Here is a 16,169-nt window from a genome sequence, read left to right as displayed (position 1 = left end):
ACAGTTACAAAAAACGTATTCACACAATGGCTGCCACTACAACGGACAGCCCATATGGGGGGCATGCATGTTTTACAAACAGCCCTTGTTAGTTTTTGTTTTTGCAAGAAAATATCCTTGATGATTGTACATCAATATGGAGAAATTTTATCGAATGCATTATTTTATAGATTGTCTAGATGAAAAAGCCATATTTGATTCAACCAATTGGAGAGCAGATCTAAAATAAAAGTTTGATTAATACTCTGTCAACTTTATGTTTGCCTGTGTTTGTTTGTGCATTATTTACAATCCTTCTTGTGCATTTTGTGTTGACATAATAGGGTCACAATTAGACCTGTTTTTGCGTGATATTTCTGAAAATACAATGGCAATTTTGTGGCCTCGGCAGTACACTGGGCCCTTTTATTTTATGGCGAGCCCGTGGATTCTGTTACACTTATTAGAATGACTCCAGTATCAAATGAGTTGTGTTCTGCACATGTCCATTAAATGTGCATGCCTCTCCGGCCTATAAACCTCGTATCTCCTTGGTACAAGAAGTATTTAAACGTTTACCACTTAGATACGTATTTAACCCTTTACCACTTAGATACCTATTTTGACGAATTTTTACTCCCTCAGAAAGTTCAATTTTATTAAAGACTTTTCTTATTATATTCCAATTTTTATGGTTTTATTTCCAAACCTTAAGAAACTGATGGGCAGCAAACAGCATAAAACCTGAGTTACTGGCAGGCAGGCTGTTCTGGTTTTACCCTGTTTGCATATAGTCATTTTCACTTTAGCTTTCAAACTTTTTTTCGTTATTTTTTTTAAGGAACACTCCCATGATCTAGTTGTTTCACAGTAAGAGAGCAATTGTAGTTTTGTATTTATATTCAGCATTGCCTATACCATATAGACATGTACTTTGATTGTTATTAAATTCTCTTCATCAGAACACTAGTTTTTCACTGACTCATGCAACTTTTCAATTAATTCTACCTACAGGAAAAGGAGCAGCAATTAGAAGAGTTGCAGAGAATGGAAGAGGCCAAGCGACTTCGTGAAATAGAGGGCTCAATGGATCCGGAGGAGTTAGACAGGAAAATGCACGAAAGAAAATTGAAGGTAAACATAAGTTATGAACGACATGTGATTTAGTTTAAACCTATTTATTTTAGCTCTATGACATCTAAAGCCTCAGGCTTATAAAAGCGCTCTAGAGTCTTTTTCCTGAACTTATAACCAGTACTTGGTTCTTTGGGGAAGATCTAGAGAATGCTCCCCGAGTGGGGATCGAACCCGTGACCTCTCTCTGCTAAGCGGACACCTTATCCATTACTTATTGGCATGGCATGTGATTTGAGCATCGGGGAGATCTGGACTTAACCTTTTACCACTTAGATATGTTTTTTAACGCATTTGAAGTCCCCTATAAAGTTAAATTTAATTAAAAACCTTTCTTACTAGATTCAAGTTTTAAAGACTTCATTTCCAACACTGAGATACTGATGAGCATCAAATAGCATTAAACCTGAACAGACTGAGAGTTACTTGCAGCCTGTTCTGGTTTTATGCTGTTTGCACAGACCCATTTTCACTTTGCTTTTAAGTGGGAAAGGGTTAATGCATATGCATAAAGCATCAAAATAGATAAGCACAGGCTATTTAGAGAAATCACTTTTTGTTGTAATGGAAGTATCTTATTAACAAAAATCCACTTTAAAAGGGAAAGTTGCATCCCCGAATTGCCTGCGTGGACTGCACAGGCTATTCTGGGACAACACTTTATGCACATGCATTAACCCTTTCCCACTCAGAAGCAAAGTGAAAATGGGTCTGTGCAAACAGCACAAAACCAGAACAGCCTGTGAGTAACTCGCAGTCTGTTCAGGTTTTATGCTGTTTGCTGCTCATCAGTATCTAAGGGTTGGAAATGAATCCTTTAAAACTTGAATCAAGTAAGAAAGGTCTTAAGTTATATTTAACTTTGTAAGGGACTACAAATGCATAAAAGTACGTATCTATGTGGTAAAGGGATTAGCCCTGTTACCCCAGGAGATAGCTCACTTGATTGTACAATAGTGTCAGGAACATTGATCAGAAGTGACATGGCTGTCTGCGCCTTTTGTAGATATTGTTTGGCAGGGATTGTTTCTGCACAGCTGCTCCATAAAGGAAATTTTGGTAAATTTAAATGAATTTATTTTGCTCTGGATGATTCTAGTATGAATAGTTTAGTTAAGATGAAATTTTGAAATCTGTGCATATATTGCACAGATTATGTCCACATAAGTGTTTAAAAAAACAGATTTCATTTCCAATTTTGATAAAAACAAAAATTGATTTAACAAGTACTAGACACAATGTTTTTGATAATCTTAATGCATACTGGTTCTAAGTATGTTAATTTTTTAATTCTTAGTTAAAAATAAACCACCTTTTTTATCAAGACCTGAATGTCCATGTTTTGTTATTGCCTTGATAAGACTCTTTGGTCAATTATATTCCATCAATTAACTTATAATCAGTATGAAAGTTAAATTGGGCTCTCTAATTTGAGCATATTGCATTGTAGATGTTCTCCTCATCTATGTCTGATCACATTAAACCCGTCAAGGTATTGTTGAAGTGGCCCCACTTTTCCCTTCTACATTTTGAAAAGTTCAGTGTTTTTTCACCATTTTGTGAATGGGGCTAGAGCCCATTGGCTTGGGCTTTTTTATGCTGCCCGAAGACTTTCTGGGAGCATAAAGTTGCCAGTTTGTCCTTCCTTCCTTCCATCACACTTTGGTTACAGTTTCTCATAGCGCCCTCCATATGTGACCGATTTCTTACATATTTTGCACCTTGCATGGACCTCTACCTTTTGATGAGGTTTGAGTGAGGTCACTGGGGTCAAGGTCAAGGTCACCGAGGCTTATAATAGATTTTCTCAAGGTCACACTTGGGTTACAGTTTCTCACAGCGAACATAAGGGGAGCATCCATTGTTTTAAACGATTCATGTTTAACTAAAATGTTGAACCTTTTGCCTTTAATTTAAGTTTTTTATGCCCCCTCAGGAGGGCATATAGTGATCGGACCGTCCATCTGTCTGTCCTTCCGTCACACTTTGCGTTTAGGTTTTGAAAGATGCTCATAACTTCTATGTCGCTTCAGATGTAACCTTCATATTTGGTATGCATGTATATATGGACAAGGCCTTTTTATACGCACACAAATTTTGACCCCTTTGAAGTTTACATTGAACTTAGGGTCCACGTTTAGGTTTCGAAATCTGCGTTTTGGTTTTGAAAAATGCTCATAACTTCTATGTCACTTCAGATGTAACCTTCATATTTGGTATGCATGTGTTCATGGACAAGGCCTTTCCATACGCACACACATTTTGACCCCTTTGACCTTTACTTTGAACCTAGGGTCCGCGTTTAGGTTTCGAAATCTGAGTTTAGGTTTCGAATAATGCTTAAAACTTCTTTGTCCCTTCAGATGTAACCTTCATATTTGGTATGCAGGTGTATATAGACAAGGCATTTTCATACGCACACAAAAAATTACCCCTGTGACCTTGACCTTCTACTTAGGGTCCACGTTTAGGATTCTAAATCTGTTAGGTTTCAAAAAATGCTCATGACTTCTAATTCCCTTGAGATATAACCTTCATATTTGGTATGCATGTGTATATGGACAAGGCCTTTCCATAGGCACACAAATTTTAACCCCTGTGAGCTTGACCTTGAACTTAGGGTCTGTGTTTAGGTTTCGAAATCTGCATTTAGGTTTCAAAAATGCTTATAACTTCTATGTCCCTTGAGATATAACCTTCATATTTGGTATGCATGTGTATATGGACAAGGCCTTTCCATACGCACAAAAATTTTGACCCCTGTGACCTTGAAGATAGGGTCTGCGTTCAGGTTTCGAAATCTCCGTTTAGGTTTCGAAAAATGCTCATAACTTGTATGTCCCTTCAGATATAACCTTCATATTTGGTATGCATGTGTATATGGACAAGGCCTTTCCATATGCACCCAAATTTTGACCCTGTGACCTCGACCTTGAACTTAGGGTCCGCGTTTAGGTTTAGAAATCTGCATTTAGGTTTCGAAAAATGCTCATAATTATCAAGCGTTTATAGGGGGCATAAGTCATCCTATGGTGACAGCTCTTGTTTTTAAATATTATATATACAAAGGTTCAACTGAAGCTAGATAGTTACACGAACTTAATGTTGCAATTTATTTTACAATTTGTTTGAGAAAAGGAATTTCAGGCAGTTGTTTTTGGAAATATACACATCTTTTGAGATTGGTTATAGGGCCAAATTTCCGTCCCAAAATGACCGAAAAAAACACTGGAGTTTCACCAATCGCTTTTGTTTGGCTTCTCTTGCGTGTTTGCAGTGCACACTATTACGGATGTCAGAAGTCAAGTCTGGCTGCATGTATTGGTGTGCAAATGTTGTTGGTTGCTGTAGACCACCTTCTTGTGCCCTTTCTGAGTACAGACTAAAAAAATATGCGTTATCAATTTTTGATAAAATAAGCACACACAAAAAAGCAAACCTTGAAAAAACTGGTGGGCATAACATCTGTTGGATATCATTAGACTTTTAATCCCGGAACTGTGTAATTATGTTACATGTATTATTAAAACAACAGCCTTTTGTGCTATTGCTATCCTGTTATTTACAATTTCATTTGATCTTCACCAAAGGTGTCACTTAACCCTTTCCCACTCAGATGCAAAGTGAAAATGGCTATGTGCAAACTGCATGAAAACAAGAACAGCCTGCGAGTAACTCGCAGTCTGTTCAGGTTTTGTGTTTTTGCTGCTCATCAATATTCAAGGGTTAGAAATAAAGCCTTGAAAACTTGAATTTGGTTAGAAGGTCTTTAATAAAATTTAACTTTCAAAGGCACTACACATGCATCAAAATGCGTTTCTAAGTTGTAAAAGATTAATATCAAAGGATCACTGGTTATCCCCAGGGATGCCGCATAACTTGTGGGGGGATTGGTCACAAAATCCTTTGAACGGCCATTCTGACGTTCCTTTGATTCAAGCAGGCAGTTGTCAGTTACTGGAAGATGTGTGTGCACTTACATGTAGTACTGGTAACCCAGCTATCAAAGCAATTTAAAACCCTTTACCACATTGATACGTATTTTGATGCATTTGTAGTCACTTGCAAAGTTAAATTTAATTAAAGACCTTTTTAAGGCTTCATTTCCATCCCTTAGAGACTGACTCGCAGCAAACAGCATAAAACCTAAACAGACTGCAAGTTACTCGCAGGCTGTTCTGGTTTTATGCTGTTTGCACATAGCCATTTTCACTTTGCTCCTGTCAGAGTGGGAAAGGGTTAAGTGATACCTCTGATTCATGTAGGGCGGTTGTCAGTTACTGGCAGATGTGTGTGCACTAAGTACTGATGACACAGCTATGAAAAGAAAAGTTTCAGTTGGTAAACTGACCGCCATGATATGACTGAAAGACTGTTGAAATATCGAGAATCCAATTAAACAAACTTACAATCACTCCATCAGCATATTTAAAGGATTTCTGAGCAACTAAAGAGAGCATCTCATTTTTTTTAAAGAAAGATTAAAAAATTGTATTGTTTCTCTTAACATATGCTTAGCTGTTCATTTATTAATGTTACATGTATACTACTTCAATTACGCTTATTAAATTAAACTTTCTATTGATGTTTAACTTTTATGCGAAATCGGAGATACCATGGTATGCAAAGTATTTTCTATTCTTTATATCATATTCATTTAAATGCGCAAAATAAGATTCATTTATAAAGTAACTTGAACAAACTACTCATCTTGTCAATCTATTCCACATTCATGTTAACCCTTTTCCACGCAGAAGCAAAGTGAAAATAGCTATATGCAAACAGCATTAAACCATAGCAGCCTGTGAGTAACTCACAGTCTGTTCAAATTTTATGCTGTGTGCTGCTCAGTATCTCAGGGTGGAAATGAAGCCTTTAAAACTTGAATCTGGCAAGAAAGGTCTTTAATTTAATTAAACTTTCTATCGGACTACAAATGCGTCAAAATACGTTTCTAAGTGGTAAAGGGTTAAACGTTATAAAACCCTGGACAATGCCATATATCTTTTACGAGCAGTACGATACAATCATGCCTATATCTGTCATAGCCCTTGCATGAAATTAACAACACAAATAAGAAGGATAAAGAGGGAGAGATAATTCAGGTATTTCAGTTAGTTATAATAATCTTCATTCTTTGAAGATCGGAATGCTCTTTAGTTATTTTTAGATTTAAGAAATTATTTTTGCAGTGTTTTGAATGGTTTTGTTTTTAACTCAAGACTTTTGAAGTTGTACATTTGTTAAATCCTATTTGTTGCAGTGTTTGGAATGATTCTCTTTTTTGTCCATGATATTTTTTTTAGTAACAGGTTTGTTAAAAAGTATTTGTTGCTGTGTTTGGAATGGTTCTGTGTTTGTTTTTCTAGAAGATTTTTGAAGTGGCATATTTGTTACAGAGTGTTTGTTGATACTGTTTGTAAGGCTCAGTTTGTTTCATAAAACAATAGGGCTGTCTGTTAATTTGATTCGCAGAAACTGAAAATATTGCAAACTTGAATCAATTTGTTTGTAATTCATTAGCTCGGCGTTTTCGGAGAAAACCCGAGGTATGGTCATAGCCAGCTCTACGTCCGAAGTCCGCGTCGTGCTTAAACCTTAACATTTTGTTAAGGTTTTGAACATTGGCTCTAAAATCAAATTGCTTCAACCTACAACTTTGAAACTTCATATGTAGATGCACCTTGATGAGTTCTACACGCCACACCGAATTTTGGGTCACTAGGTTAAAGGTTAAGGTCACTGTGACCTTTAAAAAAAATAAAAAAAATAAAAATTCTGACAAGCTTTCATTTATTCAAAACTTCACCCGTTATGCGGTGCTCTTGTTAGCTCGGCGTTTTCGCAAAAACCTTGAGGTATTGTCATAGCCAGCTCGTCGTGTCGTCCGACATCCATGTCGTGCTAAAACATTAACATTTTGTTAAGGTTTTGAAAATCAAAATGCTTCCACCTACAACTTTGAAACTTCATATGTAGATGCACTTTGATGAGTTCTACACGCCACACCAATTTTTGGGTCACTAGGTCAAAGGTCAAGGTCACTGTGACCTTTAGAGAAAAACATTCTTACAAGCTTTCATTTATTCAAAACTGCACCCGTAGCCGAGCGTGGCACCCGTTATTCGGTGCTCTTGTTATATATCTAGTTCTAGTTGGAATGTAATGCCATTAAAATCCTGTCATCGAGGGAATAGTAAATCCTGAACAGACTGTGAGTTACTCGCAGGCTGTTCTGGTTTTATGCTGTGTGCGCATAGCCATTTTCACTTTGAGTGGGAAAGGGATAAACTAGCCAGAAACTTAAACTTTGGTGCAGGTATGAACAAACATCGAAAACAGCAATTGGAACATGGAAAAAATAATATTGTAAGACAAACATTCCAGTTTATAACCATACTTCATTAACATGTATGTATATTAACATGTTTGAATGTTTTCATAAAACATTGCAACTGTTTAAGAAAATGCATTAATGAATTCAATACATGTACAGAACATAATGAAAAATTAGACGAGGAACCTAAACTCAACATAAGTTCTGATGCACCACTGATATACAGTTTTATAATTCTGGATGTAAAAATTGTATTTAAATTAAATGTTGGTTTGTGATTTACAAATCCTTGATTTTGACAACAATTTAGTAAAATTCAATCATAAATGTACATTACTGATCATACAAAATTGAGCTGTGTTAAAGGAAGACAACCCTCTTATTGGAAATTCACAAAAATTGCTAGAAATCAAAATTTGCTTACAAAGGTAAGCATATACAAAATAAGAATAAGACGTGCAATGATAAATGTAATACATTTTAGTTTTTTCTTTCTTCAGTATTAGTTCCACACTTGGGCCATTCTTTTTTTATTTTTAGCTTGGCTGTTTTTTGAAGAAAACCCGAGGTATTGTCATAGCCAGCTCGTTGTGTCGTCTGCCGTCCGCGTCGTGCTAAAATCTTAACATTTTGTTAACCTTTTGAACATTTGCTCTAAAATCAAAGTGCTTCCACCTACAACTTTGAAACTTCATATGTAGCTGCGCCTTGATGAGTTCTACATGCCACACCCATTTTTGGGTCACTAGGTCAAAAGTCAAGCTCACTGTGACCTCTAAAAAAAAAAAAAAGAATAAAATTCTGACAAGCATTCATTTATTCAAAACAGCACCCGCAGCCGAGCGTTGGCACCTGTTATGTGGTGCTCTTGTTTGTTTACTGTCATGACTCATGTTGTAAAACCAAGCTACCTATTCACAAAAACACTGCATTGGTCAACTCTCTCTCTCGTGTATGCTTGCAGGAGCTCGCCCTTAGCCAGATGCAGCAGCGTGTGATCAACCAGGAGCTGGCCAATCGGCTTGTAGAGCAGCAGGCGGCCACCAGTAGACTGGCCGAGCAGGTTCGCGCTATGGAGGTGAAACCTGAAGCTGCCATGGTGGATAAGGCACCAACACTGGGAGATAGGCCTGCAGAAGGTAGACACTGTTTGTTCAAGTTTGGAGCTGTAAGAAAGGCCCATTCCCAATTGAAAAAAAGTATACATTTTTCCCAAATGGGACCCAGAAATTCCCAATTAAAAGTTTCAAAACAAAAAATGGAAGAAAATAAAATAAATCTTAACATTTAGTTATCTCCCTTCCTGCTCAAAAAGTTTAATGTTAGTGAATATAATAATAAAACACTTTTATTCACAATGTTTAGGTATGTGTTAGCAAAAAACAACAACACTTACTTCCCAATTTTAGTCAGAATGAGGCGATTTTTCCCAATCCACAGCTACCCAGCCAGATTGCCCAAGTGGTAGATAAAACACTGGAGAGGGTGGGGTCTGGTGGGTCAGATGTGGAGGGTCACTTAGACAAATGTCAAGGTCACAATCAATTACAATCATTATGGACCATGATAGACACTGTGATAGACATGATGTGGATTTTATACTGAACATTTCTGATTCCTTTTCTGATTGTTTGGGGCAGTTGATGTTGCTGTGTTGGGAATGTTTCTGTGTTTTATTTCTTTACTCAAGACACGGGCTTAAAATTCTGAAGGGAAAGGGATATTACAAAGTAGGGCAAGTGATATTTCAAAGAAGGGCAAGTGATATTCCAAAGTAGGGCAAGTGATATTCCAAAGTAGGGCGAGTGATATTCCAAAGTAGGGCAAGTGATATTCCAAAGTAGTTCTAGTGATATTCCAAAGTAGGTAGCTCTTCGGGCAAGTCAATTGTCAAAGTCAACAGTCTTTGAAATAATTAATAACCTTTGATTAAATTATTTATATCAATGTATGTCAGTTATATGTAATACTGATTTAGTTAAGCTTTTGCAAGCAATGTGCCAATCAAACTGCATTCTGTTTTGCTGAGTGTCCAACATGGTAGACAATTTTGCGAACCATCCAAACTTGAGAAATCAAATAATTTTAACACACTAACCCATATTTAACACATAGACAAATTTTCAAAATGTCTTAAACACATTGACGAATAAAAAGGTCATGATAGCTACTGTGATTTAACTATATATACTTAGAAACAAAACAGTTTTAAAAAGATAGAATATGCAGCTTTTGTCTGAAGCTTGAGATCTCTATTGTTTAAAACATTGACTAATTTGTAGATGATATCAGAGAAACAGAACAGATTTTTTAAATCGCTTACAATTTCAATATAGTTAAGTGTAATAAATTTGATTGTTTGCTTAATAAAATCTTGTACTGCATATGCGTGTTTATTTATCAAAGAACATTGAAGAATGAATGGGCGATCTTTGTTTACTGGTGGCAAGAAGATGATCAAAGGGATTTGCCCTCTGGTCTACTTGAAGTCAATTCTTTAAGTAAACCTCTGCTGGAAAACAAAATAAACTTGGATTAATTGGGAACCATTACATGAAGAAATTGAACCATTCTGAGAAACAAGTTTTAATGCATGTGCATTAAGTGTCATCCCACATTAGCAAGTGAAGTCCGCAAAGGCTAATCAGGGACGACACTTTCTGTTGTTGTGGTATTTTTTGTTTTAAGAAGTTTTTTCTCAACAAAAATCCAGTCAAGGCAGAAAGCGTTGTCTCTGATTTGCCTTTTCAGACTGCACAGCCTTTTTAGACGACGCTTTACATACCCGCATAAAATCCTGTTTTCCAACAGCAAAACTCATGTGTTTAAGGGAAAACTTCTCGTGCTTGTTACAAGAAGTGACATGTCCTCTAAACAACTCTTATTTTTAACAGATTTGCAAGAAAAAAATCATTATTTTGTGTCCTTGTCTTCTGAAGGAAACATTTTCTGTACTGTAGGTGTGTTCGTTTTCAATGTGAAAGATTTGAATGCGGAAGACAATATAACTGCTAAGGATCTGGGAGACATTGAGAAGGCCATTGAGGACATGGCAAAACATCACAAGGACGAACTGTCCGAGGTTAAAGAGGACCTGCAGGAATACCATGAGGTGAGCGACCTGGGATTGGTGTCTCAAACATTGTGAGGGAAAACTTAAAGGGGCCTTTTCACAGATTTTAGCATGTTTTGAAGTTTGTCATTAAATGCTTTATATTGATAAATGTAAACATTGTATCTAAAAAACTCCTGTAAAAAATCAAAAATAAATTTTAAAAAGACAAAAAACTAACCTGCAGCAGGGCTCGAACCACTGACCGCTGGAGTCCTGTGGAGTAAAAGTCTACCATTTAGACCACTCGGCCATCCATCCTCACACAATGAACAATGTATTTTATGCTGTATATAAGCAATCCTCTTAGTTTAACCAAATATAACGACAACAACAGAACTCTCCAAATTATTCAATCGCTTCGCGTTGCAACGCTTTATAATTTTCAGGGTTTTAAATCGTCAAAAGATGCATATAATGGCTATTTTAGAGCCTGGTAAATGTTCAGTATAACTGTTTCCTCACAAATATCATAACTAAAACTAAAATTTGCGAATCTGAAACAACTTTTTTCAATTCTGTCAATTTACCAAAACGTTAAAAGGCCCCTGTAAGGAATGCTTTATGTTTGGGCCGTGCTCTGTGAAAAAGGGGTTTAATGCATGTGCGTAAAGTGTTGCCCTAGATTAGCCTGTGCAGTCCCCACAGGCTAATTAGGGCAGTTCCCACAGGCTAATCAGGGATGACACTTTCTGCTTTTATGATTTATTTCATTAAAAGAAAGTCTCTTGTTAGCAAAACTCCAGTTTAGGTGGAAAGTGTCGTCACACTGTCTACACAGGCTAATCTGGGATGACACTTTACGCACATGCATTAAACCCCCTTTTCACAGAGCACCGCCCATTTATATGAACAGTGCATTAGGGCAATATGGCTTTATTCACAGGCTGAGCATGGATGTCAATTTCCCACAAAACTGGATTTTTCCTAAAAAAAGACCCCCTTAAAACGACAAAGTCCATAAAAGCATAAAGTGTAGTCCCGTAGTGGACAGTTTTGCTCCTAACATGACTGCGCAACTGCACAATTAAATGATAAATTGCAAGCATAACAATATAATTTATTCTGATGCTTTTCCCATACTAGCAACAACTAAGAGACAACTTTTAAAAATTGTTACAATATATTATTTACTGAGAGTAAGCAAAACCTATGTGTTAAGTTATCATTAAATAAATTCTAATTGAAAGATATTCTTAATTTTGAAAATGTAATACAGTATTCGCCTATTTAACGTTTTTTTGCATCAAAACATTCTAGATATCCATTTTGGAGCATTGTCAATGCTAGGTTAGTTGGGGTTTTTATGCCCCCAGATCAAAAGATCGGGGGGTATATTGTTTTTGGCCTGTCTGTCTATCTGTCATTCATTCATTCATTCATTCATTCATTGTGTATGTCCCAAAACTTAAACCTTGGTCATAACTTTTGCAATATTGAAGATAGCAACTTGATATTTGGCATGCATGTGTATCTCATGGAGCTGCACATTTTGAGTGGTGAAAGGTCAAGGTCATCCTTCACGGTCAAAGGTCAAATATATTGCTTTAAAGCGGTGCAATAGGGGGCATTTTGTGTGTCTGACAAACACATCTCTTGTTTTGGCGATTTATCTGGAGTGTTCATAAGATTATTTTCTGGTCAAACAAACTGTTTGAATATGTTGAGAGTGTCCCTTATTTTAAGGTTCTTATTAGGGATGGCAAAATTATTTGAATATTTGGTTGAACGGTCAGTATTCTAATAAAATAATTGATATTCGCATATTCGCAATTTTTGTTTATTTTTTTTCAAATGTTATTGCCCTAATATTTAATGACCTGCGAGCCGCTTACTAATTCACACCCAAAATTACTTGGGATTAACATGTTTGATGTGACGCTCTTCGTGTCAAACTGATAACACGGCCCGTATCAGCGTTGATTGTGCAATGCAATATACACACTCTAAGAAAGGCCCCGAACTCTTGTTTGTCAATGGGTTGCCAATTAACGGCTTCAATTGACTGGCGAATAGTAAGTATGGAAATACTTTACACGGTCTGTGGATAAGAAGACCGCAACGTGCATGATATCATTATTTTAAAATTTTAAATAAAAATAAAATTATATGACATGATGTTTTTCCTTCTTTTTGTGCCAGATTACAGTATCGGTCATTATAAGTATTAGCCGACAGCAATACAATTATTCCATAGCAATGTTAATAAACAGCCTCCTTCTGAGCAAACGTATAATACTTACAAAACAATTGAAGTTAACTCAGAACAAGTTTCACTCTTTTCTGATATATTTCTCCTAAATAGGCTTGTTCAAAGTTTGTTTTTACAATTAAGCTACATTTTATTTCTATTTCTCAACACAACAATTGTATATTCAATTGTATTTCTGTGCCAATTTATATTTAATATCCCTACTGGCTACGAAACTGAGTAATAGAAATTAAATAAATCCAGCCGTTTTATTCGCATATTCAAATATTCGATTGAATGGATTTGTGAATATTCTAAAACAGATATAGGTATTCGATGCCATCCCTAGTACTTATATGTTCAATTTAGTTTCAACCTATTCATTTTAGCTTGATTTAATAAAAAGCCCAAGGCGTTTTTAATCACTCTCGAGTCCTTTTCCTGGGTAGAACCAGTACTAGGTGTCTATGGGGGAGATTGAAAGAACGCTCCCACAGTGGGGATTGAACGTATGACCTCCTGGTTGCAAAACAGACACCATATCCACTGCACCACTTCCACCCGTATAGCTGAACAGACACCATATCCACTGCACCACTTCCACCCTTATAGCTAAACAGACACCATATCCACTGCACCACTTCCACCCATATAGCTAAACAGACACCATATCCACTGCACAACTTCCACCCATATAGCTAAACAGACACCATATCCACTGCACCACTTCCACCCATATAGCTAAACAGACACCATATCCACTGCACCACTTCCACCCATATAGCTAAACAGACACCATATCCACTGCACCACTTCCACCCATATAGCTAAACAGACACCATATCCACTGCACCACTTCCACCCATATAGCTAAACAGACACCATATCCACTGCACCACTTCCACCCATATAGCTAAACAGACACCATATCCACTGCACCACTTCCACCCATATAGCTAAACAGACACCATATCCACTGCACCACTTCCACCCATATAGCTAAACAGACACCATATCCACTGCACCACTTCCACCCATATAGCTAAACAGACACCATATCCACTGCACCACTGCCACCCATATAGCTAAACAGACACCATATCCACTGCACCACTTCCACCCATATAGCTTAACAGACACCATATCCACTGCACCACTTCCACCCATATAGCTAAACAGACAACATATCCACTGCACCACTTCCACCCATATAGCTTAACAGACACCATATCCACTGCACCACTTCCACCCATATAGCTAAACAGACACCATATCCACTGCACCACTTCCACCCATATAGCTAAACAGACACCATATCCACTTCCACCCATATAGCTAAACAGACACCATATCCACTGCACCACTTCCACCCTTATAGCTAAACAGACACCATATCCACTGCACCACTTCCACCCATATAGCTAAACAGACACCATATCCACTGCACCACTTCCACCCATATAGCTAAACAGACACCTATATACCCTGCACCACTTCCACCCATATAGCTAACAGACACCATATCCACTGCACCACTTCCACCCATATAGCTAAACAGACACCATATCCACTGCACCACTTCCACCCATATAGCTAAACAGACACCATATCCACTGCACCACTTCCACCCATATAGCTAAACAGACACCATATCCACTGCACCACTTCCACCCATATAGCTAAACAGACACCATATCCACTGCACCACTTCCACCCATATAGCTAAACAGACACCATATCCACTGCACCACTTCCACCCATATAGCTAAACAGACACCATATCCACTGCACCACTTCCACCCATATAGCTAAACAGACACCATATCCACTGCACCACTTCCACCCATATAGCTAAACAGACACCATATACCCTGCACCACTTCCACCCATATAGCTAAACAGACACCATATCCACTGCACCACTTCCACCCATATAGCTAAACAGACACCATATCCACTGCACCACTTCCACCCATATAAGTCACTTTTTACTTGTGTACTACTGTTCTTTCCTACAAACGGCCTTGATATTGCAGGATATATCGAATGTGAAGGCTCTCACGCAGAACACAGACTACGAGAAACTGATCAACGAGACAACTGGGGCCAAGAAACTGAACAACTATCTCAACAGCTACCTTAGAAGACTGGACAAGAACATCTTAAAGGTCTGTCATAACAAAATTAATGGTGTGCTTTTGTCTAAATATGACAGGTTAGATTAAATTGTTTAAGATACATGTACCAGGTTGGCACTAAGAAATCTGAATGAGCAGCCAAACATCATGTTGTTTAGCTCAGAAAGTTTGAAAATATGCTTTATCTCAAAAAACTATTCATACATTTTAGATAGCAATTTGAGAATTTTGAAGCCAATGTGAGATTTCGATAGACATTTGCTACTGTGGCTAGTGGTAATGCTAACATAGATGTTGGTCAAAACTATTTTTAATATCTCACAAATGTATGATCACTGATAAATTTTCATATTACTCATAAGGGTTACGGTAAGGGGAACATTTTTGTAAGGGCAGTCATCTATAGACAGTAGATACAATTCGATAAAACTTACTCATGTATATGTTAAGTGTATTTGTAGCCTGGGGCTTTACTGCACCAATTTATGGTTGGAGGGTCAGGCTGAAAATGTTTGTGATATGTAACCTCGAAAATACAAAGCGAGATATGTTTGAGTTGCAATCTGGAAAAACTGGGATTAATGCATATGCATCTGCACAGGCTAATTAGGGACAATTCTCTCTGGCTTAACTGGATGTTTGTTTGGAAGAGACTTCCTTTAATAGGGACAATTCTCTCTGGCTTAACTGGATGTTTGTTTGGAAGAGACTTCCTTTAATAGGGACAATTCTCTCTGGCTTAACTGGATGTTTGTTGGGAAGAGACTTCCTTTAATAGGGACAATTCTCTCTGGCTTAACTGGATGTTTGTTTGGAAGAGACTTCCTTTAATAGGGACAATTCTCTCTGGCTTAACTGGATGTTTGTTTGGAAGAGACTTCTTTTAATAGGGACAATTCTCTCTGGCTTAACTGGATGTTTGTTTGGAAGAGACTTCTTTTAAACAAAAAATGCCATGAAAGCAGTAAGTGTCGTCTCTGATTAGCCTGTGTAGACTACAGAGGCTTATCTTGAACGACACTTTACTCACATGCATTGAGCACTGTTTTTCCAAAACTCACCTCTGTTTGTTTACTACAGAAGAGAAAAGACATGCATTTCTTACAAACTTTAACACACATCAATCTTTCTGTTATATAAGCAGAAAGTTTCGTCACTGATTATCGTGCACAGACTGCAGATCAGGGAGGACGCTGCACATCTGCATTAAGCCCTGTATTCCATGAGTCTGGCTCATATCCATTTTGTACAGAGATGAACATAAAACAATCTCCCTGC

General features: G+C 37.3%; 1 protein-coding gene across 4 annotated transcripts in view; it reads left to right on the top strand.

Annotated features, from left to right (window-relative positions):
* Positions 1–16,169, top strand: part of LOC127841162 (mitochondrial proton/calcium exchanger protein-like) — a 49,835-nt gene that overhangs the window by 23,950 nt on the left and 9,716 nt on the right. The window contains exons 10-15 of one of the 4 annotated variants that reach the window (XM_052369782.1): positions 994–1,113; positions 2,564–2,605; positions 6,162–6,218; positions 8,415–8,589; positions 10,411–10,562; positions 14,790–14,921. In XM_052369782.1, coding sequence (XP_052225742.1) covers positions 994–1,113; positions 2,564–2,605; positions 6,162–6,218; positions 8,415–8,589; positions 10,411–10,562; positions 14,790–14,921 — 678 coding nt within the window. The remainder of the gene's footprint in view (positions 1–993; positions 1,114–2,563; positions 2,606–6,161; positions 6,219–8,414; positions 8,590–10,410; positions 10,563–14,789; positions 14,922–16,169) is intronic. The other 3 variants (XM_052369783.1, XM_052369784.1, XM_052369785.1) reach the window with 3 other exon arrangements.

This window comes from Dreissena polymorpha, chromosome 8 (assembly GCF_020536995.1).
Source record: "Dreissena polymorpha isolate Duluth1 chromosome 8, UMN_Dpol_1.0, whole genome shotgun sequence".
In the NCBI taxonomy this organism is placed as follows: domain Eukaryota; kingdom Metazoa; phylum Mollusca; class Bivalvia; order Myida; family Dreissenidae; genus Dreissena; species Dreissena polymorpha.
Note: the sequence above shows the minus strand (reverse complement) of the source record. Positions and strands in the feature narration are given on the sequence as shown.